At 51.9% G+C, this 27761-nt stretch overlaps 1 protein-coding gene across 3 annotated transcripts in view; it reads left to right on the top strand.

Moving 5' to 3' along the window:
• Celsr1 (cadherin EGF LAG seven-pass G-type receptor 1) overlaps nucleotides 1–27761 on the top strand; it is a 142009-nt gene that overhangs the window by 99580 nt on the left and 14668 nt on the right. For all 3 annotated transcript variants that reach the window (XM_052748569.1, XM_052748570.1, XM_052748568.1), the window contains exons 7-24: nucleotides 427–590; nucleotides 1072–1197; nucleotides 2079–2245; nucleotides 7951–8136; nucleotides 8982–9095; nucleotides 9622–9796; nucleotides 10534–10675; nucleotides 10944–11064; nucleotides 13006–13189; nucleotides 13527–13628; nucleotides 14494–14588; nucleotides 15022–15231; nucleotides 16117–16300; nucleotides 17754–17897; nucleotides 19920–20124; nucleotides 21123–21290; nucleotides 23389–23515; nucleotides 25844–26044. In XM_052748569.1, the coding sequence (XP_052604529.1) occupies nucleotides 427–590; nucleotides 1072–1197; nucleotides 2079–2245; nucleotides 7951–8136; nucleotides 8982–9095; nucleotides 9622–9796; nucleotides 10534–10675; nucleotides 10944–11064; nucleotides 13006–13189; nucleotides 13527–13628; nucleotides 14494–14588; nucleotides 15022–15231; nucleotides 16117–16300; nucleotides 17754–17897; nucleotides 19920–20124; nucleotides 21123–21290; nucleotides 23389–23515; nucleotides 25844–26044 (2815 nt within the window). The remainder of the gene's footprint in view (nucleotides 1–426; nucleotides 591–1071; nucleotides 1198–2078; nucleotides 2246–7950; nucleotides 8137–8981; nucleotides 9096–9621; nucleotides 9797–10533; nucleotides 10676–10943; nucleotides 11065–13005; nucleotides 13190–13526; nucleotides 13629–14493; nucleotides 14589–15021; nucleotides 15232–16116; nucleotides 16301–17753; nucleotides 17898–19919; nucleotides 20125–21122; nucleotides 21291–23388; nucleotides 23516–25843; nucleotides 26045–27761) is intronic.

Raw genomic sequence — 27761 nt, 5'->3', positions numbered from 1 at the left:
AAGGTCACGTCCTCGCTTAACTTCCTTCACTGTCTTGGTGAACTGTGCCTTCTTGGGCCTAGAGCCCTACCTGGGACCTCAGCTGCCCCCTGCTGGAGCCGGAGTTCTGTTCTAATTACACTTTTTTCCCTAGAGAGCCAAGGAACTACGGGATGCTTCCCTCTACTGCAGAGTGGGACTCAGTAGGTGGGCCTTAGTTACCCCCAAACACCCGTTTTTCGGGAAGGGATGCAGGTGTAAGGAAGCTGAGGCCCAGAGAAGCTGTGAGGAGCAACTAGCGACCCTGGAGCAGGGTTGACTTTGTCCCGACCCCCAGTCATCTGCCTTGGGCTTGTACCTGCTCTGTGATCGAAGCCTTAGCAGTAGTCACGATGTTACGGCAGTGACGGGGACCTGATACCACAGAAAGCGGCTTTGCCTTTCCAGGTCACTGGATCTGACTGGACCTCTGCTCCTGGGTGGTGTCCCCAACCTGCCAGAAGACTTCCCCGTGCATAGCCGACAGTTTGTGGGATGCATGCGAAACCTGTCCGTCGATGGCAGGATTGTGGACATGGCTGCGTTCATTGCCAACAATGGCACCAGGGCAGGTATTCACGGCCCCTGGGTGTGTAGGACTAGCATGGACATCTGTGAGCATACCAGGTACAGAAGGGCTGCTTTACCTCCCAGAGAGTTCTTGCAACGTACCTACCTGTGAGTGAAGACCTCTTGGGATTGGGTACAGAGCTTGGCTTGGTGGGCATGACCACAGTGCCTGCAGTTTGCTGTGTCCTCGATGTTGGGTACATCGTTTACCTGGACACACAATCCTAAGATCTTGAACTTGTCACCAGATGGTTAGATCCGACTCTGGGATGGCATGGAATCCCTGAATCTCAGATATGGGTGGGGCAGAGAATTCCACACACCCCGGTCTGGGGTTCTCACCATGGCCAGCAGATTCCCGGCTGGCTGTCTCCAGCTGATGGCGCTCATGAGTGGGCCAGGGCGGGGAATGGCGCAGCTCCTTAAGAGAAGTTGCCTTGGGGTCTTCAACTCAAGGCCAGACAATACCCTCTGCCCCCGCAGGCTGTGCTTCTCAGAGGAACTTCTGCGATGGGACCTCGTGCCAGAACGGGGGCACCTGTGTGAACAGGTGGAACACATACCTGTGCGAATGTCCACTCCGCTTCGGTGGGAAGAACTGTGAACAAGGTAAGCATCTGTCCCTTCCCCACAAACTACAGTGGTGTAGCTGGGGGCGGGGGGACACAGGCAATAAGCAGTCTGAAGGAGGTGGGGATACAGGTCCAGGGCCTGGGGCCAGCTCTAAAGGATGTAAAGGCAGGTGACCATGAGGGTCAGAAGAGCAAGGTGACTGTGGGGACACACCGGAGCCTCATGGAGTTCTCGGGGGGCCTCTCCCGGCAGCTGCTGCTGATGGGGCCTTGTGAGGAGCATGGAAGACAACCTCCCGCTCATCTCCAGGAGATGCTGCAGGGTTCGAGGGGAATCTTAGTGTCTTTCCTTGCTGTGATAAAATACTCTGACAGAAGCAATTTAAGGGCTAAAGGGTTTATTTGGCTCACCGTTCCAGACCATAGTAAGTCCCTCATGATGGGGATGTCACAGCAGGAGAGCTTGGAGAGAACTGGTGACATCACACAGTCACCATAATCAAGAGCAGAGAACAAGGCATGCTAGCGCCCAGCTCGCTTTCTTCACTGTACAAGCCATGATCCCCTGCCCAGGGAATGGTGCCACCCACCCAACCGAAACCTGAACCTACTCCATGTCCCAAATACCACAGAACCACCCCTTGACTGTCATCCATCCATCTTGGGTGCCCCTTGCCTCACTCTGGATGTGTCTGGCAATCCTCGGGGCTTCTTTGCCCAGTGGGCTGTACAAAAGCCATGGTGGGCATCTACCCAGTCCGATGCTGGGTTCTTAGGGTAGTTACCGAGCACAGATACAAGTCTGGGGCTGGCATTTGGGTTAACGTGGAAGACCCCTTCCTCACCTGGCTGGTGGCTGAGAAGATGCTCTCTGCCTGATTTCGGGGACGTGCCTGAGGTCCTGGTCTGTATCTGCAGTTATGCCACACCCGCAGCGCTTCAGTGGCGAGAGCGTTGTGTCTTGGAGCGACCTAGACATCACCATCTCTGTGCCTTGGTACCTGGGGCTCATGTTCCGGACCCGGAAGGAGGATGGCGTGTTGATGGAGGCCACAGCTGGCACATCTTCCAGGCTCCATCTCCAGGTGAGTGTGTCTGTGAGCCACGCGGGTCCCTGCAGAGCAGACAGGAGCCCTCAGGAAGAAAACCAGACAGAGGGGCTTTCCAGGATGCCTATAAAGGGCACCTGCCACTCACCTACCTCCTCCTCTGCCTGCCCTATGGTGGACGGAGAGAACACAGAAGGGAAATATGGGTGACTCCGGCAGCCGCGCCATTGTGCCCTTTAGGAGAGGGGAAGTACAGAGATCGTATAGAGCTAATGGCTCCCGTGGAGTTCCTTTCTAGCGCCCGCTTCCTTTGACCATAGCCACGGGCTGGAGCGTGTAACCGTGGAGCTGCCGGCTCTGTGTAACTTGCCCTAGACAGCAGCTCTGATCTGTCCTGCCTGGAATTCGACCTTTTTTCCTGGCTAGATTCACAGCCTTTGAGAGCAGAAGGCAAAGGGTTGCATCAGATGCAGTGAGTGATTCCCCATCAGTTCAGACTGCAAGCCCCTTACCTCCATATTAAACCTGCATGCTACCATACGCCAGGCCCCTGCCTAGAGGGCTTTCGGGGACCCACCGCATCACGCCACATGTGTGTTTTCTTCATTTTTTTCCTCTTTACTGTTGGGCTTGTTTGAAACCTTAGGTCAGAGTCCTTGAACATTTTTAGAAGTGATCTTCAGGCACTCCGTTCACACGTTTGCTTATCTCCTGCATCACAGGCAGTTTGTGATAGGTTGTTGGAGCCAGAGGTACCAAGGAGGATCACCCGGTGCTTCCTCACTGAGCTCGCCTCACCACCTCTTCACTGGCAGTGCGGTAGAGAGATCCCCTATCCTATGCTCACCGTGAGGTTTTTGAGGTGGTTAGAATGAGCCCAGTCTGGGAATCACTGCTTGGCCTGGAGATTCCCACCAAGCCCGCAACTCGTTCTCTGCCTTTGTGTCTCTGACAGTTCCCGTTCACACTGACCAGACAGACTCTCTCGTACAAACCATGGCCCATGATTTCTGGGCAGGATCGGAATTCTCCATCTTTAGTTCTCCTTGGATTTAATATCCTCCTGATGTACAAAAATCCCAGGGGATCAATCGTCACTTAGGAGAATCATACCCAAGCCAGGAACTTGGTCTCCAATCTGGAGGAATTAATAACTGGGTGTTTCTTTCTTTCTTCCAGGCTTTTCCAAAGTATGTATATGTAAGCACGTGCATGTGTGCCTATGTCTCTTTGTGTGCTTGTGTCTGCCTATGTATGTGAATGTGTCTGGGCATATGTGTATGCGTGCATCTGTGTGTACATCTGTGCATGTCATTATGCACGTGTCTGTGCTTGCATGTGTTCATGACTGTGTGTATATGTTTGTATGCACATTTGTGTACATGTCTGAGTGCACGTGTCCATATGTGTATGTATGTTTGTGCATGTGTGCCCATACGTGTGTGTATGTTTATGCACGAGTGCATGCATGTCTCTGTATGTGTCCGTGTGTGAGTGCATTTAATGGGCGCTAGTACCCATGAACTGCCCTCCTATAGGCCATCCTCTTTCCCCTTTCTCCTTCCTTCCCTTTAGCACAGTCTCTGCTACATATCAGTTTCTTCTTTTCCTGAGGAGTCTGGCCACACTGACATGTGAAACCCATAGCACTTCTGTCCCAAGATTACAGCTCTGGAGGTGGTGGCTGCTGGAACTGGTACTCATGGCTGCTGCTGTCCCCATGTCCACAAAGAGTCATGGCTTGTTTCTTCCACTTCCTGGGCCCTCGATCCTCATTCTTCCTTCCCAGTCAGGCAGTTGGGGTGGATCGGAGATGGTCAGGGAGAGGTGGACTCTAAGGAGCGTCTACACCAAGCTCCCATTCTGCATGAGGGGAAACTGAGGCTAGAGGCTGTGTAATCTAGGCCCCGTGGGTCCTGGGTCAGCCAGAGGACCCTCTCACCACCTTGGAGCAGGGCTCTGCTCAGAGAATGGGAGGAGACAGGAACACCAGAGCCCTCCCCTCTCCCAGGTCTCTGCTGGAGGTCATAGGGCCCTTTGATAGATTCCTTGCCCTGGCAGGAGGGTGGGGCCATCAGCCCAGACAGAAGCCTGCCTCTGGCCCCTGCCTGCCCACTCACCTGGGGTCATGGCTCTAGCATCCCACTGGGTTGGGAGGTGTTGGCGTGTGCGTCAAGGGTAATTGTGGCTGTCATTATTCCTCTCTCATTAGCTGTAATTTCACAAGTTTACCCGCTGCCCCAGAAGCTCACTTTGAGCTGAACTTGGAAGCACCCGTTCTGCCTGGGGATGGCATTTCTCTGTGGGTGTTTCTCTGTCGGAACACATTAAATTGGCTGTTTCGATTCGGTGATGATGGGCGCTCACAGGCTCTCATTACTGTACCTGTAGGAAAAAAGGGCTGCGTTCAGCAGGGTTAGGCCTGGCTGAGTAGTTACGTTTGGTAGCTCATCCACAAATTCAGGGACTGCAGCCAGGAAGACTGGGTGCACCAAAGATGGCCTTGAGGGGTCCTGTAGACCTCAGGGGTAACCTGAGACCACTTCAGTATGATTCCCAGAGGCAGGTCTACCGGGCATCCCAGGAATTTTCTGGTTGTGTTTTGTGTGACATGTGGCCTCCTGACACTCCTGTGTGAATGTCCCCACCCCATGACAGTCCAAAGCCCAGACAATTTGGATAATTGCTCTCAGGCACCCCAAGTCCCCCTGCATTGTCAAGCGGAACAGTCACACAGTTGTTGGCACCCATCTTCAATCGGGGAGCAGTCCAAGATGGGCGGCAGCTCCTGTCCCTGTCCTGGGGGTTTGTTCACGGCTTCTCCTTTGGCTGTAGGCACATGGCATTTTCATTTTCATTGTTGATCTCTCACTTCGGGGTTTTGCCAGGAAGGCCAGTGAGAGAGAGAACAGCCCAGAAGACCTCTGTGAGCCAAAGGAAGCAATATGTAAAAAGGTGAAAATTACCTCCCGAAATCAACTGTTGGCAAAGTCAAGAGGCAGCAATCATGACGTTAGTCCTCTTCATCAGGGCTTCCTCTGGGGCCTGTGGAGGACTCTGAGTTAGCCAGCACGAGGCACTGTGTATGAGAACCTTTTGATAACTGTTCCTAACATGGTCGGAGGCCACACAACTTGGGCCCAGTGAGTTGAGTCCTTGGAAATGTGTCGAGACTTGCTTTCAAGCCTGGATGCAGCCAGTATTCGTCAACATTCCGTGTGTACTGGAGAAGAATGTGTGGTCTGCAGCTGTCTAGCAAGGAGCTGCAAAGAGATCCTCTCATGTCAAGACAGTGGCATTAATTGTGTTTAAACAGACTGCGTCGGGCTGGCGGCGTAGCTCGGTGGGTAGATTGCCTGCCTAGCGCATGTCTACAAGGCCCTTGGTTGGATTCCCAGCACCACATAAACCAGGTGTAGTAGTGTCACATGCCTGTAATCCCAGCACTTAGGAAGTGGAGGCCAAAAGATCAGAAACTAAAAGGTCATCCTGGGCTCACATAGGAAGTTGGAGGCCAGTATGGGCTGTCTGAAGCCCTGTCTCAGAAAACCAAAATCAAACCTCTAAAAATACTATGCCATTTCCAGGTTTATGCCTATTATTGTGTCAGTCTGTATCTGGACTTCAGTGCTTGGCTGTTTTGTTTCCTGGCAGACTGACTCTGGTGTCAATGGGAGAGCCCTTTTCTTTCTAGTGATGATGCTTGCCTTCAAGTGCTCTGTCTACAAATACAGCCACACCAGCCCTTCTGTCTATAGTGTGTCTCTCCATCCTCTTATTTTAGTTTCTGTTTTTCAAGACAAAGTTCCTCTGTGTAGCCTTGGCTGTCCTGGAACTAGATCTGTAGTCCAGGCTGGTCTCGAACTCAGAGATCTGCCTGCCTCTGTCTCCTGAGTGCTGAGATTAAAGGCGTGCACCACCACTGCCCGGCTGTGTCCATCTTTTTACTTTCAACGTTTTCTGTGTCTTTACATTTCAGGTGTGTCATGGTCGGTGGCTTTTCAATCTAAGTCTCATTTTGGTGGGCATTATCTTTAACTGTGACCATCTTACATAAGCCATAGCCCTGCTGTCTGTTTTTTCTTCCATGTGGTGGCTTGATCCTTCTGGAGTGTTACACAGCCAGCCAGAAACAAGAGTCTGCTGGCCCCCGAGTCTGTCTGTGGCTCTCATGACTGCTTACAAGCCTGGTTCTGATGATTCCGTCATCCCTGTGGGTCCGTTCTGCTCTCCTCTGTGTTTTTAGACATGCTCCTGTGTCCTCATACTTTGGGATATTTTGATTGAGTGCTAGACATCGCACTGAAAATCTAGAGGGAACGGGTGTCCTTGTCGCCCTGCTTGTTGTTGGCAGCAGCCAGGGGAACTAGTTGCCCCAGAACATGTTAGTACAGTCACAGAGAGTCAAAGCCAGGCTTCTGTCCCTGCACGATCCGCTCTGTTTCCTGTTTACTCCAAGTGTCTAACCCTTCAGCATGCTAAGCCTTGAAGACGCCTGCCCATGCAGCTTGGTCGGGATGGGAACTCTTATCTTTTTCCCATCGGCCTGCACGACCCTCTTCAGCTCTTGCTGCAGCTGAGTCTTCAACACCAGCTGGTGGCCCTGGGGGACGCAGCCCCAAGCAGAGCTGCAGCTTCCTTCTCCCTGGCCTCAGCCCTGCAACTCTGCTCTGTCACTCAGACCTTCACACAGGTGTCCTAACTCACAGGAGGAGGACGATGGTCCAACTCACCCAGTTCTCTGTCAAGTCAAAATCATTATCATCATCATCATCATCTGGGCATTGCTCCAGCTGCATTAATTTAAAATTTTGACATTTATGTATTTCTTTATGTAATTATATGTGTGCATGTATGTGTCATAGTGTGCCTATGGGACCCAGAGGACGACTTGTGGAAGTCAGTCCTGTCTTTCCATCTTGCGAGTCTCAGGCATCTAGCTGGGGTCATTGGGCTTGGCAGCAAGTGCCCTTACCCCCTAAGCCATCTTGCCAGCCCCCAGCTGCATTTCTTTCTTTTCTTTTCTTTTTAAATTTTTTTCTTTTGTCATGGCTGGCCTGGAGCTCATTGTGTAGACCAGGATGATCTCAAACACATGAAGATCCACTTGCCCTGCCTCTACCCCTCTGCTTCTGGGCCCTACCCCTTTCCCTGCCCCTGCCCCTGCCTCTCAAGTGTTGGGATTAAAAGCATGCACCACTGCAGCTGGCCTTAACTGCATTCATTTAAAACACCGTTCTAGGCCAGGTGCAATACTCTTGATTTTCATTCATGTCTTAAGACTAGATCTTGACAAACTAAAATTGTACCAAATTTTGTGTGTGTGTGTGTGTGTGTGTGTGTGTGTGTGTGTGTGTGTGTTGTTAGGGAGCAAAGCCCAGGCCTTACATGGCCAGGCAAGTGCTCTACCTCTGAGCTACATTCCCAGCCAAATCTGTGTCTGTCTTTGTTTTCTTTTTCCTCTCTCTTTTGAGATAGTCTCACTACGTAGCCCAGGCTGGCCTGAAACTTGCTATTTAGAATAAGCTGTCTCCAAACTCAGGATCATTCCTGCTGTTCCACCAAGTCCTGGGATCACAGGTGGGCACCACCATGCCTGGCTCCTAATTTTTAATTTTTTTTTCACTCTGGTGCCATGTCCTAAGTCTGTCTGCATGGCTATGTTATTAGATGTCTACAGAATGCTTTCCATGTTGCTGTAACTGCACCAGTCAGTTGGTGTGGCTCTTTCTGCCCTACAGATTCTCAACAGCTACATCCAGTTTGAGGTCTCCCACGGTCCCTCCGACGTGGCATCCATGCAGCTGTCCAAGTCCCGTATAAGTGATGGAGAATGGCATCACCTGCTAATAGAACTGAGGAGCGCCAAGGAGGGCAAGGACATCAAATACCTGGCAGTCATGACCTTGGACTATGGGATGGACCAGGTGAGTATGTACCTGTACTCTGCTGGGAACAGTTCCTTCATCAGCCCATGGGAAAGCACAATGACGCTCGATACACCAGCACCTGCAGGGACCTTTCAGGTTTGGAGAAACACTGGTGGGCCTCCCTGGCTTTGTATCTTCTAGTCCATGTATACTGAGGACATGTCTGTAGTCTGGAGTTGGGCTCTGCCCACCTGGGTCTCCCATCATGGTGCTTCGGGTACCTTTGCAGAGCATGCTCTTGACGAAGTTACTTTGAGTAGCATCTCGTTGTTCAGCCCTGTGCCTCTGCCTAAGTATTTCCTGGAAAGGGAAATAGAGAATTAAGCTGGAAAAGACCAGGGCCCTGAGGGCCTGGAAGACACAGATACACATCTGTCCCAGCTGTATGCAGCAGTCTCCAGACAGCTCCCTCAGAATGCTCACTAAACCAGACTGGTTTCTGCAGTTTCTGCCAGAGAACATGGCACATGTCAGAAGATACCACATACTGAGAGAATGCCTAGTGATTCACGAGGGCCTTGGAATCTAGCTTGCCTTGCACCACATTCTAAGAGTGCACAGCTGTTGAGTTAGATGTCCCTGTTTACCCAACTCATTCCCCCACCATGGCATTTTTGGTGCTGTGCCCATCATGGGGTAGGAGAGTTGCCCATGTCTTCCCCACTGACCACCTGGATCCCATGCCCTGTGTACCACATACAGTCTGCCTGTTTTCCTCCAGAAGCCTTCCTTTAGGCTCTAGGGAGATGGTTCCTGTCCCCCTGCCTTAGTCTTGAACACATTCCTCCCATTGGGAAGGTGTGCCCAGAGACATGACCCCCCCCCCCATCCTTTCCATGTAGAGCACGGTGCAGATTGGGAACCAGCTTCCTGGGTTGAAGATGCGGACTATTGTCATCGGAGGTGTGTCCGAGGACAAGTTGTCTGTGCGCCGTGGTTTCCGAGGCTGTATGCAGGTATGGCGGGCATGGTGCTGCATCTCTGCCAGCTGGGATGGCTCAGGCCTCCATCACTACAGTTGGTATGGCTCTTCGGTTAGTCTTTGGCAATGAAATGATCCACCTAGTAGGCACCCCAGACTTTAACTCATGTTTCCTGCTCACTCCCACCTTCCCTCCTAGCTCCCCTTATGCCAGGGATCCGACCCCCAAAACCCCAGCCTTCAGCCTCTTGCTTCTGCCATGGCTGGTCCAGCTTCACATCCACACAGGTGTCCCACAGCTGGCAAGGGAGCAGCTAAGCCCTGTCCCACTCACAGCCCTCCCGCAGTGGACACGAATCACACATTCCTTTGCCGCTGGCCATGCTGTGTGACCCAGCATTGCCCACGTCTCTGGCCTCCAGGCTGTGGGGATAAGAAGAGTTGTTCAGATTGGGAGAGAATTTGGGGACTCTCTTAACTTCTCCTTACCCTCTGGGGTATACCCTCTAATTCTACCACTCTTGAGACTGAGTCCGGCTGCCCCCACTTTTTAAATGCAGGGCGTGAGGATGGGGGAGACATCTACCAACATTGCCACCCTGAACATGAATGACGCCCTCAAGGTCAGGGTCAAGGATGGCTGTGACGTGGAGGACCCATGTGCCTCAAGCCCCTGCCCTCCACACAGCCACTGCCGGGACACCTGGGACAGCTATTCCTGCGTCTGTGACAGAGGTAGGGCCCTTGCTTCACACCATCATGGAGGAGCCTGTGGTGGCTATGGTGCCTCTGGGGAGGCTGATTTGGGCTGGCCACTTCCTAGGTCAAACCAGTGAGACTACAGGGCCCTGAGCTGTTTCATGAGAAGTGTCCTCTGTGCCATGCATAGTGACTCGAACCTATAATATCAGCACTTGGGAGGAAATATCAGTCGTGGCAGGAAAACTGCAAGTTTGAAGTCAGTGTAGGCTGTATAGTGAGTTCTGGGCCAGCCTGGGCTGCATGGTGAATTCCAGGCCAGCCTGGGCTACAAAGGGAGACCTTCTTTCCATCTCCCAACTCCCCTCAGAAAGCCTTTCTACTTGAAAAAGCCTTGCTTTTTCTTTCTCAGCCTAGGAACATTCGGGACTTTAATCTCAAAGTGCAGTTAGAATAGTCAGTGTAAAGTGACATATTTGAAAAAGTGACACATTTCACTGGCCACCTTTGAATTTGGTGGGTGGAGAAGCATCGAAGGTATTCATTGATAGCCCCCATCTCCCATGTGTCTGGAATACCCAGGAACCACACCCCTACATCCAGCCCTCCCCTGGCCCGGGCTAGGTGCCTTCCATGTTTTCCCAGTCTGTCTCCTGTGACCTGGAGGGGAGGCTGCTGTTCCCTCCTCCTGAGCGGCAGGAACTGTCAGCTTCGGGAAGCATGGGATGCAGAGAAGCCTTGGTGTAGAGGTCACGCTGGCCCTGTCCCCACAGGCTACTTTGGAAGAAAGTGTGTGGACGCGTGTCTCCTGAACCCCTGCAAGCATGTCGCGGCCTGCGTGCGCTCCCCCAACAGTCCTCGAGGCTACTCATGCGAATGTGGGCCCGGCCACTATGGGCAGTACTGCGAGAACAAGTAAGGGAGCCCGTGACACTGCCCCATGGCCCTCTTGGCTTCTGCCCCCATCTTCCCGGAGAGGTACAAACAGATGCCATCCTCACCGTGCCTTTATTCCACACTAACCTGAGGCCCTCACTAAGATAGATGGATGCACGGAGAAAAACATCACTTTAAACAGTATGTTTGTAGACAGAGCCTGGCTGGGAATGTGGCCCCCTGAAGGCAGGGATGAGGGCACAAAACTCTGGAGTGTCCTTCATCTGTCACCTTATGTCTCCATCAGAGTTGACCTTCCATGCCCCAAAGGCTGGTGGGGGAACCCGGTGTGTGGTCCTTGTCACTGTGCTGTCAGTCAGGGCTTCGATCCGGACTGCAACAAGACCAACGGCCAATGCCAGTGCAAGGTGAGGAACCATCAGCCTGTCCCCACCTCCCTTAGGCGTGAACCCAGCAAGCTGGCTGTGCATGCACAGTATGGCCTACATACAAACATGAGTCTACACACATGGACAGATGCACCTATGTGTGTGTGTGTTGTGTGTGTGTGTTGTGTGTGTGTGTGTGTGATATACTTTTATATACACACATTCACCTATATTCACATGCACCCTTATATAAGCACAAACATCTGCATGCATTCCTACCTGTACACAGTCACACATACATACATACACCCATACATGCATGCATTTAAATGTTGGGTTGTGCTGGGCAGTGGTGGTGCATGCCTTTAATCTGGATACTCAGAAGGCAGAGGCTGATGGACCTCTGAGTTCAAGGCCAGCCTGGTCTACAGAAAGAGCTCTAGGACAGCCGGGGCTACACAGAGAAACCCTGTCTTGAAAACCAAAACAAACAAACATGTATTGGGTTGCTCACCTGTGCTCTGTGAACACTCCAGGGCTTCTTGCATTTAAACTGGTTCAGACTGTCCCACTGTGGGATCTAGAAGCCACTGTAGTCTTTCTTCAGCCTCACATCCAGTGAGTAACACCGGATCAAGCCATTTCTGTGCAGGCTGCCACATCTTTGGCATCAACCTTGGTTTTCTTGGTCAGCTGCCATCCTGGCCTTTTACCAAGCCGGCACTCAATGATGTCAGAGTTTTTAAAATCTGGAGGGCAGGGGATACGGCTCGGAGGGTAGAGCTCACACACTCGGCCTTGCACAGACCCTAGATTTGATCCCTGGCGGCACCACCACCACCCCCCCACCCCCCCGCCACCCACACATATACACAAGCCATACTCTGTCTTGGTATCCAGACCTAATGTGTGTGCAGCATGGGACGCCTGGTCTCACAGCTTCTGAATATGCTCCTGTGTGCTTGGCTGCAGCTGTGGGAAGCCCCGCCCCCAACTGCAGGATGCCTCCAGAGTTGCCACTGGAAGATTGCCATTGGCTTTGAGGGGGTAGCAGCAGTCACTCAGTAAGGGACATGCTGTCAAGGAGACAGGGTGAGAACCCAGGGAAGGACACTGTCACCGTGGGCTGTGACGCTCTGCCCCTGAGATGCTCCTCCAATGTCAGTCTTGCGACAGTGATACAGGCCTTGCATACTCCGAGCAGCAAGTTGAAATGAGTGTGGATGGATGTGGCTCAGGCCTGGCCTGGCGTGCTTTGATGGGGCAATTGCATCTGTGGGTGGCAGGAGGCAGGAAGGAAGAGCCATGTATACAGCGTTATGGGGGGAAATGCCTACGGCTTTTTCTCATCAGCACTTAAAGTGGGCAGGGCAAAATGGCTCAGTTTAGAGGCACTCGCTCACTGGTCTGAGTTCAAGCCCCTGATTCCATAGGCTGCAGGCAAGAACAACCCTAGAGTGGCCCTCTGACCTCCCGACATACCACTGTACACACACACACACACACACACACACACACACACACACACACACACACACACTAAATGTATTTTTAAGTTAGAGAAAGAGTTTAGTTAGGTGTGGTACTAGACACCTGTGATTCCAGCACACAGGAGGCTGAGGCAGAAGGATTGTGAGTTCAAAGCCAGCCTGGGCTGTGAAGGGAGTCCCTGTCTGGGGGTAAAAAAAAAACATTAAGGCTTTGGAATAGTTTTGAATAGAGATCCTGTCAAACATGCACAAAGCTCTGAGCTCCATCCCAATACTTACGGGAAGTATAAGAAAAGAGTTTTCTTACATATAGTTATGTAGTGTGCATGTGTCATGGTACACATAGGGAGGTCAGAGGACAACTCTGGAGACAGTTCTCTCCCTCCACCTTTACGTAGGTGCTGGGGATTGAACTCAGCCGGCCAGACTTGGGTGGCCAGCACCTTTCCCCACCGAGCCATCTCACTGGCCCCACCTGTGACTTTTACAGGAGAATTACTACAAGCCCCCGGCCCAGGATGCCTGTCTTCCCTGTGACTGCTTCCCCCACGGCTCCCACAGCCGTGCCTGCGACATGGACACCGGCCAGTGTGCCTGCAAGCCTGGTGTTATCGGCCGCCAATGCAACCGCTGCGATAACCCCTTCGCTGAGGTCACCTCACTCGGCTGTGAAGGTCTGTTCTTGTCCCCTGACCCCTTTGTGGTCACACTGCAGAATAGACCGCCGTGTTTAACGTGTGTATGCTAGCATGTGCATGTGTGTGCCTATACATCCCTTGGGTTTGGAGAATCCTGGCAGCCTTTTTTTGTTTTTTGTTTTTTTTTGAGTTCTCTTGGCCTTCTAGAAACCTGATCTTTGTGAGAGGCCCGAGACCAGAGCCTGTTCTAATGTGCATTGTGACTGGAAGGTGCTGGAGTCACTCTTGGGAGCCCTTGGTGGGTGGAACATAGGACCGGTGCATTTGTGGAGACAGCTGAGCTGGGCTGAATGACTTTGTCCTCTGTCCTCAGTGATCTACAATGGGTGTCCCAGAGCATTTGAGGCTGGCATCTGGTGGCCACAGACGAAGTTTGGGCAGCCAGCAGCAGTGCCATGCCCCAAAGGATCAGTGGGTAAGTCCTGTGCCTGGGTTGTCCTCAGGGTAGGAAACCAGTCTGAGGCAGGCTTTTTTCCTGGGCAGGTGACCTGGGGCATCTGAGCTTTTGAATGTCCACGTTGAATGAGTGTCATGGGCTGCAGAGATAGCTCCTTGGTTAAGAGCACTGGCTTCTCTTCTAGAGGACCTGAGTTCAATTCCCAGAACCCAGGTGGCGGCTCATACCATCTGTAACTCCAGTTCCAGGGTATCTGGCACTCTCTTCTGGCCTCCCTGGCACTGGCCATGCAGGTCGTAGTGGTGCATAGATATATATATGCAGACAAAATGCCCATATGCATTTAATTTGAATTTAAGATATGTTATTAAGGAATGTGTTGGGAGAAATGACCTAAGTTTTCCCTCAGTAGCAAGAGTCAGAACATGAAAGGGGCGTAAGGGATGAAAATGACCTGTGGCTCACCTCCTTCCACCTGGGTACTGGGCTTTGCTACTCTCCACCTAGGGCCTTGATGAGTCACCTTGTTGTTTATGACGTTGGTTCTCTGTAAAATGGCAAGGAGTGGTGTCCATGCTGTCTCCGATAAGCCCTGCGTGGGGATCTTTAGCACGGGCTCGTCGTCTCACAGACTTGCCCATACCCACACGGTTGCTTGTATTGCTGGGAACCCAGAGGGTCTGGCTTTAACTGTCAGGGCAGCTTAGAGCTTTCGTCGTGGAAGATGAGAGCGTGTGTTGGCCCTGTCCCCTGGCTGTGAACTTGACTGGCATAGCCCCCACCTGGATCCTCAGCTGTGCTCCGTGCAAGGGTTGGCCAAGTACATCAGGCTGAGGTGTCCCTAGGTGCCCACCCACAGTCTGAGCATGCTTCTGTTCCCAAGGCAACGCAGTTCGGCACTGCAGCGGAGAGAAGGGCTGGCTTCCCCCAGAGCTCTTCAACTGCACCTCGGGACCCTTTGTGGATCTCAAGGCCATGGTAGGTCACAGTCATCGCCTCTTGGGTGTGTGCTAGAGGGGTTGCATTTGGGTCAGGTATGGCTCCCCAGAGGCCATGGATCTGGAAGCAGATGGAGAAGGGGCAATCCTGGGGCTTCAGAGGCCAGGGGCCAGGTCCCCTCCCTTTACTCAGGTGAGTCAGGCTAGCTTCAAGTAAGTGGGTCTTCTTCCGTCTTCTGGTTCTGGTTCTGTAGACACAGAATTGTCATTGTCGCCAAACTCGGACATTGCTCCCACACACTCTTGCCCAGCAGGCCTGTCCTTTTCTTGCTGCCGTTTGTCAACTCGGGATCCTCACGGGTCTGGGATCTTTGAAGTACCCCTCGAGGATACTACCAAGTAGAGAATTTGGCGGGAAGGGCCGCAACAAATGAAATCCGCTTGCGGACATCGCCATTTCCTTTTTGTGCCAGAATGAGAAGCTGAGCCGAAATGAGACCAGGATGGATGGAGACAGGTCCCTGAGGCTGGCAAAGGCACTGAGGAACGCCACGCGGCACAATGGTACGCTCTTTGGCAATGATGTGCGCACGGCCTACCAGCTGTTGGTCCGCGTCCTGAAGCATGAGAGCCACCAGCAAGGCTTCGACTTGGCGGCCACTCGTGAGGCTGACTTCCACGAGGTAAGAGGAGGGCGACCCTCGCGCAGCGGGAGTTGTGGGGTCAGGAGCCGGGCTCAGCTGGTGAAGCATAGCATGGGGTCCTGTCAAGGCATCCCTTCGTTTGGGGTGTGAGAAAGCCTCGTTAGTGCTGTGACGAGGCAAGGGAGGACCACCACAGCCTCACAGCAGCAATGCTAACAGTTAGGGACCACTGAGCAGGCCCAGTGTTGTGAGTGGCGTGTATTTTAGCTATGCACATTTTCCTACCACTTGACAGATAAGGAAACTGAGGCACGTGGAGCTTAGGGTTTGCCCAAAGGCACAGTTTGAGAATGGCAGAGCTTAGCTGATAGGTTCTTCAGCTTCCTACTGATGCCTCCTACCAAGGCCCTCTGCTCCGGGTCATCTAAGCCCCCACATCCCATACCATGCTGAACACTGTTTCACATAAACCCTGGTGGGGTGGATATAGATGTGGGGCATTACCCCATAATTATGTCCGTATCTGGCCTCGCCACACTTCCAACCTCAGCGTAGTACACTGCGGTTCCCTTCCCTGGTTTACCCATGTGGTTTAAAATGAAGGGGCATCCCTGCCTGTCTTCGCCCTTAGTGTCTGGGGATGTCCCCTGACCCCCAACCCCACCCCAGGAGCAGGGCACGTTCCCGGTAGAGTCTCTGATGTCAATTTGTAGCCCTGCTTCCCTCCCTTCCCCTGGCATGGTCCTCACACCCTCCTGGCATTTCTGTCCTCCAATGTTGACTTGTAGCCTTGCTCTCCTGGCCCAGCTCAGTCCTGGTCAGCTCATGGCGGTCTAGGAGATGGTTTGCTCCATCTCAGGACCAGGCATCTGAGGACAGAAGACTGAATACCGTCTGTCTGTCTGTCTGTCTGTCTCTGTCCAGGATGTTGTCCACACAGGCAGCGCCCTCCTGGCCCCAGCTACACAGGCAGCCTGGGAACAGATCCAGCGGAGTGAGGGGGGCGCCGCGCAGCTGCTCAGGCACTTCGAGGCGTACTTCAGCAATGTGGCACGGAATGTGAAAAGGACCTATCTGAGGCCCTTCATCATCGTCACCGCCAACATGAGTACGGACTGACCTGTGGGAGGGCAGAGCACCTGAAGGCAAAAGCCCAGGGACTTGGGGTCATTCTGTCCAGAAGCTGACCCCTAACAGTGAAGTGGGTGGGGATACAGCCTCCGCCCAGGCACTCTGTGGAAAAGTGAGCCAGCAGCTCTGGCCTCTAGTTTCTTGTCTATAAAATGGGAGAAGTTGCCCAACCTGAAAGACATCCACAATCGCCGATGTCATTCCTGGGGTCCTTGGAGTCCAGCCGACCTTTCAGACATCTGGGTTTGGGATTCCCCACAGTGCAGCCTGTCTGGGGACAATATCCCCCTTTCCCCGTTCACCACAGATGAAAGTCCGTGCATGAAAGGGACATGTGAGGATGGAGGTGCAGGCTTTCCCACCCTGGGCCAGACCCTAAGCAGTCAGTGCTACCAGCACACCCATGGCCCATGTTACCTCAAATGCTAGTACACACTGCTCTGGGGTTGGGAGATTAACTGTCCTGATTCCTTCAAGCAGAGAAAGCCCCAGGTTGGTGAAGTCAGTTCCCAACCTGTCCAGACAAAGCTGGCAAGAAGTCCCAAAGTCCCGGGGATCTCCATCTCACAGAGTTCCTCTAAGTAGGGATGGGGCTGGCAACATTGCTGATGTTGACCCTCTGAGATGCCCTACCCCACACCATAGGCTTTTCTTCCTGCCCCTCACTCTTCCTGCAGTGACTCAAGAGGTGGTGTCCTAGCAGTGAGTTTTTTCTTGAGGAGTTCTTTTGAGACAGGGTGTCACTATGCATCTCAGGCCGTCCTGGAACTCACTCTGTAGACCAGGTTGTCCTGGAACTCACAAGTCCACCTGCCTCTGCCTCCTGTGTGCTGGGTTTAAAGGCGTGCACCGCTATGCTCAGCTTTTAGCAGGGAGTCTTACACAGGGCAGGATGGTATGAGGAGGCCCCTGGCACATACCGGCATGACTCTGCCTCTTTGTCAGAGTGGTGGTGGCCAGCACCAGCTTGAGGTGCTTGGGGATAGCTTGACTCTGTGTCCCATCAGGGGCCTGTAGGTGTTTCTACAAGGCAGAGAGCAGACAGACAGGGTGAGCCCGTGCTACAGAGCTCGCTCAGTCAACTGGGTCTCTTTCACCAGCTCTGCCTCTGTCTGTCTCCACCACCTGGAAAGGCTGCCAGGATGGCACAGCCCGTGGAACAGAGCGGGACAGTACCTCTCGCAGCCATGTTGTGGCTGGTCTTGCCCCTCATGTTCCACCCCACCAGAGCCATGCAAGACAGGGCCAGGTGCCACCACAAAGAGCCAGAGGGCCACACTCTGCCTTGTGTGGCCCTCAGGTGTCCCGTTGTGTGACTTTGAGTAGGTTCCCTAGAGACCGTGGCTCCCGTTGAAACCGCAGTTATCATTTCCAAACTGGGGGTTCAAGAAAGCTCTGACATTTGGGGGTGAGTAAAGGAATTGTCCCAGTTCTTGCAGTTGACATCTTCGACAAGTTTAACTTCACCGGTGCCCAGGTGCCAAGGTTTGAGGACATTCGGGAAGAGTTTCCAAGGGAGTTGGCGTCCTCCGTGTCCTTCCCAGCTGACACCTTCAAACCACCTGAGAAAAAAGGTGAAGCCACCTAGAAGCCCCTTGCTGCCCTGGGTGTCCCCGTCCTTTCAGGAGGGAGTGTGACCCTCTAAGAGTGTGAGTGTGCCCCGACAAATCATGGAGCAAGCAGGTCTGAGTGATGTTCAGGCATCGTCAATAAATACCGTGAGAGGTTCTCATGGATGTAGGACCGAGCTGAGAACAGGCCCTATCTTCCACGCTGTTCAGTTGCATGCGGTTACATGTTTTGTTCACGGCTGACTACAGAAGTGATTGTGTTGTGTGTGAGCTTAAGAGCATTAGCTATGAGTGTCTCTTGCATGCAAGTGTGTATTTATTCTATCTATGCATAGGTGTATATGTTCCTGATGTGCATATGTGTGGTATTCTGTGTCTGTACATGTATATGTTGTGTATATATTCAGTGTGTATATGTGCGTGTTAATATGTTAATATGTGTGTGCATATGTGTGTATAGCCAATATGTGTATATGTGCATATATTAATGTTCATATATGTGTATGTTTGGAATGTTTGTATTTGTGTATATGTTAGTGTGCATATGTGTGTGTATTCAGTATGTTTATTTATACACATATTAATATGCATATATATGTACACACATGTTTGTATTCCAGGTGTGCATGTGTATATGTGTATATGTGTACATGTGTATATTCTATATGCATGTTTATATCCTGTGTGTACATATATTCCATGTGCATGTGTGTATGCATGTGAACACTCTATGTATTCACATATACATATATGTATTGCCTACATTGTACACAGGTCCACTGTTCTTATGTGTGTGTGCAGGTGTCTGTCCCTTAGCATTGTTACCTAGAAGAGGACTCTGTCTCTGTGACACCGTCAAATCACCTATCTGCTTCTGAGGCATGGCTCAGGGAAACCCAGTTTGCCATGGAACACTCCCATGGAAGGAATCCCATACTGTCCTGTCCCTAATTCCACATAGCCCTGCAAGTGGCATTTTATTGATTGTGCCAAGTCTGAAAGCTGCTAAAACACTAGGGTTGGCTGGCACAGTACCACACTCCCCGGTGGTTAGGCAGCATATTGTCTGATAGGTTGGCTATTAGGACAGAGCCGGACTCAGGCAGGGAGTAGAAGGCCCATCCCTTCCATACCCAACCCAGGGAACATAACAACATCTCTCTCCCTGTCCTCTCCCTCACCAAGCCCAGGTGCTGGGTCAGCCAGACCCACACCAGAATCACCCCCATCATGGCTGCTTCGACGAGTTGCAAGACACTGTAGGCTTGGGCACCCCAAATATGTGCTTATGTGTGGGGTCTATACATGGCCTCTCTCTCATGTCCAGTTAAAAAATGTCTGCATTTAGCATGAAGTTAGAAAGCACAGGGCACAGAACCCACATGCTGAAGGCCCCTGTCTTCTCTAGTAGTTCCTAGCACTGCTCTGAGTGGATCCAAAGAGTAAGACTCCAGCCACCTGCCACATGACATTGAAACTTTAAACACCCCGTCCGGAGGCGTCTGTTAAACACCCTGTCTGCTACATTCCCAGTGTAGCTCAGCCTCCCCAGCCCTTCCTCTTGTTGATAGGAAACTAGCCACTGGTCACTAACAACACCAACCCCAGTGGCCACTGCTTTCTGTCTGTAAATTTGGACAGTCTATGGACACGTTTTCAAACCTGTGTGCAATTCTTCTAACTCATACCCAAAGGTAGAACTACTGGGCCATGGGCTACTAATGTGTGGCTTTTGAGGAGACTCCATGTTAGTTCCCATCTGCCAATTTATTTATTTATTTATTTGGTTTTCCAAGACAAAGTTTCTCTATATAACAGTCCTGCTGTCCTCAAACTTGCTCTGTAGACCAGGCTGGCCTTGAACTCACAGAGATTCGCCTGACTCTGCCTCCCAAGTGCTAGAATTAAAGGCGTGCACCACCACTACCACCACCGCTCAGCCCCATCTGCCACTTTTAAGAGTGTAGAAACTTTGGTGGCCCAGGATTCTGCCCTGAGTCTTCACACTCTGTTCTCACATTGCAGAAGGCCCCGTGGTGAGGCCAGCCGGCCGGAGGACGGCACCACAGACAGCACAACCGGAACCCAGGGCTGAGAGAGAAACCTCATTCAGCAGACAGAGGAGACACCCCGATGAACCCGGCCAGTTTGCCATTGCCCTGGTCATCATCTACCGGACCCTGGGTCAGCTGCTGCCTGAACACTACGACCCCGACCACCGCAGCCTCCGGTGAGACCTGGGTGCAGGGACCTTGAGGGGACCCATTTCCCCAGCACCCTGAGTCTTCCATGAGTCAAAGTCCTAATTGCCCGCTGTCACCCCCAATAACATCACACCATGACCCTGGCCTGCAGTGACTGCCAAGGAGAGGTCCTGTGCCTGCCATGGTGCTGTGCCCTGGGATGGTGCATGTCCTCTGCCTCAGTTCGTCCTTGGCACTTATGCCCACATGTTCCTTTGTTTGCACGACCGTGTGCCTCTGGGGGCTCTATTCTGTCCCCCCACACCACACCCAGAGGCTGTCATGGGTGATAGATACCCTATAGTGCATCTGCCCTCTGCTGGCCCAGTTCCGAGGGCCACCCAGCCAGTGTACTGGACAGTGCATGTTGCCCCTGAACAGAAGGCTGCACACAGGCCATGTTTCTCAGCTGCTGTAGCTTGTGGGCGCTTCCTTGTCTCCCATTCCTTGTTTTTGCTTCATACTTAGAGATGGGTGACTGGGTTCCCAGGCTGTGGTCACTTAACCAGATTCCCTGTGTGGCCATGCTACTCCTCCCAGTGTCACCTGGGCCACATGTCATGGCATCTGACAGAGACACACCTGTTCTGAAAAGTTTCTAAACCCCCTGGGGGGTGACAAGTCTCCCTGTATTCCTTTTTTTTTTTTTTTTTTTTTGGTTTTCCGAGACAGGGTTTCTCTGTGTAATTGGCTGTCCTGGAACTCACTTTGTAGAGCAGGCTGGCCTTGAACTCACAGAGGCCTGCCCCTGCCTCCCGAGTGCTGGGATTAAAGGCGTGCACCACACACGCCCGGCTCCTCTCCTTGTACTCTTGAGAATACCGGCAGTGCAGCCCGGACCCTCCCGAGGGCGCTGCTGTGATCTGTGTCCACGGCCTGTGTTGCAGTCGCTCAATTGACCAAGTCCTCATAGTGTCTGGGCTCAGGTTCTCACAGAACGTGAATCAATCATGCTTATCCCTGTAATCATCCCTCTCTGCCACAGACTGCCTAACCGGCCCGTCATCAATACCCCAGTAGTGAGTGCTATGGTGTACAGTGAGGGGACCCCACTCCCCAGCTCTCTGCAGAGGCCCGTCCTGGTGGAGTTTGCCCTGTTGGAGACCGAGGAGCGGAGCAAGCCTGTCTGTGTATTCTGGAACCACTCCCTTGAGTAAGTGGGTCCCCCAGAGCCTGCAAGCAACCTCTTCTGTGGGAGCCCTGTGTTTGGACGGGAGGGCCTTGCTGAATTCAGAAGGTTCAGCTGGCAGAAGGAAAGCTATGTTTTCTGGTCTCTTACTTAACAAGATGGGAGGCTTCCCCCATTTTGCCTCTAAGAGTGTCAGTGTGTGCCCACATGTGTGAACACATACACATGTGTGAGCACATAAATCCATGTGTATGTTGAGGAATTACTCATATTCTCATGGAAAAATATAGACTTACACACACATACTCCACAAGAATGTGCACACATAATATAGACATGATCCGTGTTCAACAATACATAGATCCGTGCATGCATACACATGCAGGAATATGTAGGGTGTGTATACAGATGCACACATAACACTCAGACAGAAACAGGCATGCACACCCAAGGCTCCCTCAAGGAGGCCGTGGCGGCCGAGATGGGCTGCTCACCTGTAGAACATCTACGATATGGTGGTCCACATGAGCACCCATTTCTCTGCCAGGCAAGGCCCCTTGCAGGATATGGGACTCAGAAATGGACATGTGCAGGGAAGTGGTGGTGTTGGTCCCAGGCTGTCCCCTGCCAGCAGGGTTTGTTTGGCCTGTTTCTGGAGCCATCAGAGATAACTCCAAGAATGACCAGATTCATGATGTATCGCACCCGCAATTAAGGAAGGGAGGTGGATGGTTTTAAAAGACGTAAGATGCTATTTCTCTGTACCTATGTGACACTGGATTCCATCTGTGGCTGAAGCCAATGAGATCATCACATTTGTCTTTTTAGCAGCAGTGGGAGATGCCAGGCCTTCACTTCCTTGCCTCGCTCTTCAGTCTCATTGTGGTCACCCTTCCATAGAGGGACTCAGGGTGGAATGAGGAAGTGCTGGAATAGCCCCGGTCTCCAGGCTTGGCACACGGTCTAAAATGAAAAGCATTGGTGTTTTTCTTCATCACGGGGAGCCAAAACCCAAGCCCTCTCTGCATGTCTAAAGCTGGGCCTGGATGTTGTACATCTGTAAGCTCCTACCACAGGGACATTTCCCACCTCACGGTCCCCCAGGATTGAACAGAGAGCTATGCTACCACATGAGTCTGTGCTGGGTGTCAGGCACATGCTTGGGCAAGAGCATTCGTCTTCTCCTGTCTCGGTACTTTCCAAAGGCCATTTACAAGTGAGCTCATTGAGTCTGGGGCATAATAGATCTTGGGCTCACAAAGGGGAGAATGAAGGGAAGCGTTGGTGTCTGGTGTGTGGGCCCCACGGCAACCAGGCATGGCTGTCTGTCCCTGGCTATTTGTTTGAATAATGGCAATTAGCAGGGGCTCTAGTGATCTGCCCCCTGCTTTATGTTGCTGCCATTATCCCCTGAACTGAGCGCTCCTGGCAAAGCACGGCAACCGTCACACCCCACTTTACAGATGAGTAAACTGAGGATCAGAGGGATTATAGGACTTTCCCAGAGCCGCAGAGGGCAGGGCCCTCGTAACAACTTGTTATTTGGGGCTTTCCATCAGTGAAACAGCAACACTAATTGGACCCTGGCTTCCAGGCAGCTCCTGTAAAACATTGTGCAACATGAACATGAAAGTGGACAATGGAGAGAGATGTTTATTGCTGAGGCCATTGAGGCTCCCAGTATAGCTGGTGAACAAAGAGGCTGCCTCAGCCTTGGTGGCTGCCTCTGGACACAGGGTCTGTTCTCTTTGGAATTTTCTGTATCTGGCATATAACCTTTGAACTTGAGAGGCTCTCACGAGAGCCCAGACCAGCTATGAAAGGTAAAGGAAAGCTTTCACACAGTGCCAAGTGGCTGTGAGGGCTGTGTCCTTGGTGACAGTGGCCATGGCCCTCATCTTCAGTGTGATGAAGAAGGGGAAAGGTTTGGCCTAGGAGTTGACAGCGAGGTGGTGAGACTCGGCACCCCATGGGTAGATGTTCTCTGCTCTTGGCCATTCCTTCCCAACCAGATCCAGCGATGTCAGGATGGCCTCAGAGACCCTGGGGCTGGGTGAAGACAGCTCCTGGGCTACCTCAGTGGTAGATGGAACAGACTCACCCCTTTCTCTCTTCTCCACAGCATCGGTGGGACTGGAGGGTGGTCAGCTAAGGGCTGTGAGCTACTCTCAAGGAACCGGACCCACGTCACATGCCAGTGTAGCCGCTCGACCAGCTGCGCGGTGCTCATGGACATTTCCAGGCGTGAGGTGGGCATTTCACCACTACCCACCCCCTCAGCAAGCCTGGGGACTAATCCATATGGCAACTGGAATGGCCTAGTCCCTAGCCCATCCCCCCAAGGCCCTCACATCATTGTGGGTTGAGCAAACCAAAGGTGCCCACTGAAAGTTGTGTTCTACCAACTGTTTGAAGAGGCCTGTGAGAAAACCTTGAAGGGGTGTTAGGGGCCAGCGAGATGTCTCGGTAGCTAAAGGTGCCTGATGACCTGAGTTCCACCCCCAGGGCCCACATTGTGGAAGGAGAGAACCAGCTCCTGCCAATTGTCCTCTGACCTCCACATAGCATTGTGGCATGCATTTGTGCACATGCACACAAACATATATACATAAATGCAATTTTTGAAAAGGGAAAGTTAAAATTTTTAAAAGGGAAACAGGACATGGCCTGTAATCCTAACACTCAGGAGTTTAAGCAGAAGATTACTATGAGTTCAAGGTCAACTAGCTACAGAGTGAGACCCTGTCTAAACAAACAAGTAAACAAAAAAGTTTTCAAAGAGCCCAGACTATAAAGGTACTAGCTGTAAAGGTGTTAGATGGTGTCTTACAGTTTCTATTGCGGTGATGAAATACCACAGCCAAATGAACTTGGGGAGGAAAGGGTTTATTTGGCTTATCGTTCCCTATCACAGTCCATCATCATAGGAAGTTGGGACAGGAACTCTAGGTAGGAACCTGGAGGCTGGAGCTGAAGCAGAGGCCATGGAGGAGTTTTGCTTACTGGCCTGCTCAGCCTGCTTTCTTATAGAACCCAGGACCAGCAGCCCAGGGGTAGCACCACCCACAGTGGGCTGGGTCCTTCTGCATAAATCATTAATCAAGAAAATGCCCAACAGACTTGCCTACAGGCATCTTATGGAGGCATTTACTGATGAATTAAGATTTTCCTCTTCCCAGATCTGTCTAGGTTTTTGTCAACTTGACAGAAATCAACCAGCACAGTGGTAAAATCTACCCTCAGGCTCAGAAGTTTCTAGAATGTTACCTCCTCTCAGGGCAGGGTCCCCCAGCCATGCTGGATTGGGCTGCTTCTGCACCCACTTCGATGTCTCTCAGGCTATACACTGCCCCCCAGGAACAAAAGTGTGAGGAAAGGAAGCCACTGACAGGAGAGGATGATACCTTTGGTATCTTCAGCAGCTTGAGAATGTGAGCTGGCCATTGTGGTGTGATTGACGCCTGGGGTAGTAGGCTCTGAGCAGCCATGGTACACAGCTCTGTCACCGCCGCCTGGAAGGTGCTGGATAACCTGTACCCAAAATGCCAAAACTCTCTAGTCACACTAAGCATATGCCTGGAGACTCAGAATGGTCCATCTTGTGTATGTTTTACGTTAGGCACTCTCGGTTGCCACAGGCTGTATGCTGGGGACGAGAAGGAAGAACCAGCTGCAGGATTCTATGGCCAAAGATGACCATCTAGGCCCCAAGTTACTGGAGCTGAAGTTCCAGGCTGTCTAGTCAGGATACCGAGGGAGCTTAGACTCTCGCAGCTTCATTTGTCCGTGCCTACCTTGTGCTCATTCTCCTCGTGGGTTCCGTCTGAGGACCACGTGAAATAATGCAGCCATGGAGAGGTGACAGGCTCCTACCATGTATTAGTCTCCTTGTAAAGCGTCTGCTGTGACTGTTGGCTGAGTTGGGTTGGGTTGGGGGGGGCAGTGCTACTGGAGACATGTGGGGTTTGCACAAACTGAGTCCCTTTGGCAGATCGCCAGCTTAGGATTAGAATGACTGTCTTGGTCACTCCTAATAGTGGAATTTATGTAGGAGGGTTTTTTGCTTTTTGTTTTTTTTTTCTTCGAGACAGGGTTTCTCTGTGTAGTTTTGGTGCCTGTCCTGGATCTCACTCTGTAGACCAGGCTGGCCTCGAACTCACAGAGATCCGCCTGGCTCTGCCTCTCGAGTACTAGGATTAAAGGTGTGTGCCACCACCACCCGGCTATGTAGGAAGGGTTTTAAAAAAAATTTTTGGGGGGCAGGGGGGAAGTAGTCTCATTATGTAGACCAGATTAGCCTCAAACTCACAGAAATCTATCTGCCTCTTGAGGACTGAGATTAAATGTGCAGGCCACACTGGCTAAAGTATATAACACATGGGTGGGTAGCATTAGTATATCCCCATGTTGGTAGCTGTTGCCACCACCGATCCATCCCCAGAGTTCACTCAGCATCCCAAACTAGTCATCTGGTCCCCTGCCAGCCTGTGATATCTGATGCCCATCACTGTGTTTTGTCTGTGTTGTTCAAACACCAGAGCCCACTCCTCACTTCTCTTTAACCAACCCACCTACAGCATGGGGAGGTTCTGCCCCTGAAGATCATCACCTATGCCGCCCTGTCCTTGTCCCTGGTGGCCCTCCTGGTGGCCTTCGTCCTGCTCTCCCTTGTCCGGACACTGCGCTCCAACCTGCACAGCATTCACAAGAACCTCATTGGGGCACTGTTCTTCTCCCAGCTCATCTTCATGGTCGGGATCAACCAGACCGAGAACCCGGTGAGACACCCCCCACCCCCACCCCCGAGCCTGCCACAAGAACTAAGGGTTGTCACTCAGGCATGCTGTCACCTGGGTGTGCTCTCAGTCATCCTGGAGCAGGGGAAGAGTCCTACCTGCCTTGTGAGGGCATTGTGTCAGGGAATCTCTGGGGAAGCCGAGGCTTTATGACCTATGGAGACCTCCAAGGGCTTCCATGGGGTCCTCCAAAGGCCACACACACAGCAAGTCTCACCCTCTTGACATGGGCATTAGTGATTTCATAGGTGGTGTTCTGGTTCTTACTGTGAGAAAACACCCTGACCAAAAGCAACTTAAGAGATATAGGGCTTATTTGGTTCATGATTGCAGGTCATAGTCAGTCATTGTGAGGAAGCCAAAGGCAGGAATTCAAGACTGCTAGTCCCTTCATATCCAACCAAGAGCAGAGAGAGAGAGTAAATGCAAGCATGTCTAGTACTCAGCCATCTTTCTCTACTCTTATATAATCCAGGCCCCCCTGCCTAGAGAATGCTGCCACCCACTGTGGGCTAGGTCTTCTCCCATCTGTTAACACTCAAGAAAATCCAACCCCCAGACAGGCCCACAATTCTACCTGACCTTGACAGTCTCCCATTGAGTCTGTTTTCCTAGGTGAATCTAACTTGTGTCAAGTTGACAATTAGAATTAACCATCAAGGCACTGTAGTCATGTGCTAAATCCCAGAGTCCTGTAGGTTACAGTAGCTTTAGTGGATAGTGGTGCACAGGTTCCCTACCCCTCCGTTGTCTCCACGTCCATGACAGCCCTGGGCTTTGCTCAAGGAGCAACCAATGCATAGAGCAAGGAAGTGGTTTCTGGGGATGTATAGGACCAAAGAAGAGGAAGGAACCTGCTGAGAGGACAGGTGGGGAAGAGGAGGAGGAGGAGAGGAAAGACAGGGAACCTCCAGTTATATGATTAAATGCAGGGATGTTGAGTGTTGGGTAGGTTTGTTGAATGTTGCCTTGGATCCTGGAGAACTGTATGAGCCTGAGAGGTGTTGCAGAACCTCACAGGGGTCCTGGCTGCTCATGGCAGTCATGCACTCCATGCTCTAGAGGTCACCAGGGTAGAGTAGTGTCCAGACTGGAGAGCCTCCTGATGTTAGCGTTCATGTCTCCAGATGTTAGCATGCAGAACCTAAGTGTTGTGGAGGAAGGACATGGAAAGCAATGGGAATCCTTACCTGCACCTTACTTACACAGCTGGATCTGTGGCCAGCATGCTCTCACTAGCAAGGCCTGTCCAGGCACAGCTCCCGGGCACATACTCTTCTCTGACACGGGTGATTGATGGAATTGGTCACTGATGCAAAGATAGCCCACAGGAGGGACATTTGTAAGTGGCACCAAGATTGACAGTCATGAGATGTGACCGAGTGCCAGCTTAGACAAAGCCAAGGATCTCTGATTATGAGACTGAAGACAAATGGTTGTACCAGGGACAGAGGGCAGCTATGGAATGATCACAGGGGTCTACACACTGGGACGGTAGATGCCTGCTGTTCTATGTACCTGGTTAAACAAACTCAAAATACACCTATAGAAGACACAAGTTTAAGAAAATTTTCTAGGAATCTTACTGAAGGAAAAATCTTACTAGAAATATCATGTCTGACCTCGCAGACTGGGCAAGAGGGCACAGTGGGTGATGGTCCCTGCTGCCAAGCCTGATGACCTGAGTTCAATCCCCAGG

Source organism: Peromyscus californicus, unplaced genomic scaffold (assembly GCF_007827085.1).
Source record: "Peromyscus californicus insignis strain IS unplaced genomic scaffold, ASM782708v3 Scaffold_20__1_contigs__length_68692818, whole genome shotgun sequence".
In the NCBI taxonomy this organism is placed as follows: Eukaryota; Metazoa; Chordata; class Mammalia; order Rodentia; family Cricetidae; genus Peromyscus; species Peromyscus californicus.
This window is presented reverse-complemented; position numbering and strand designations above follow the sequence as displayed.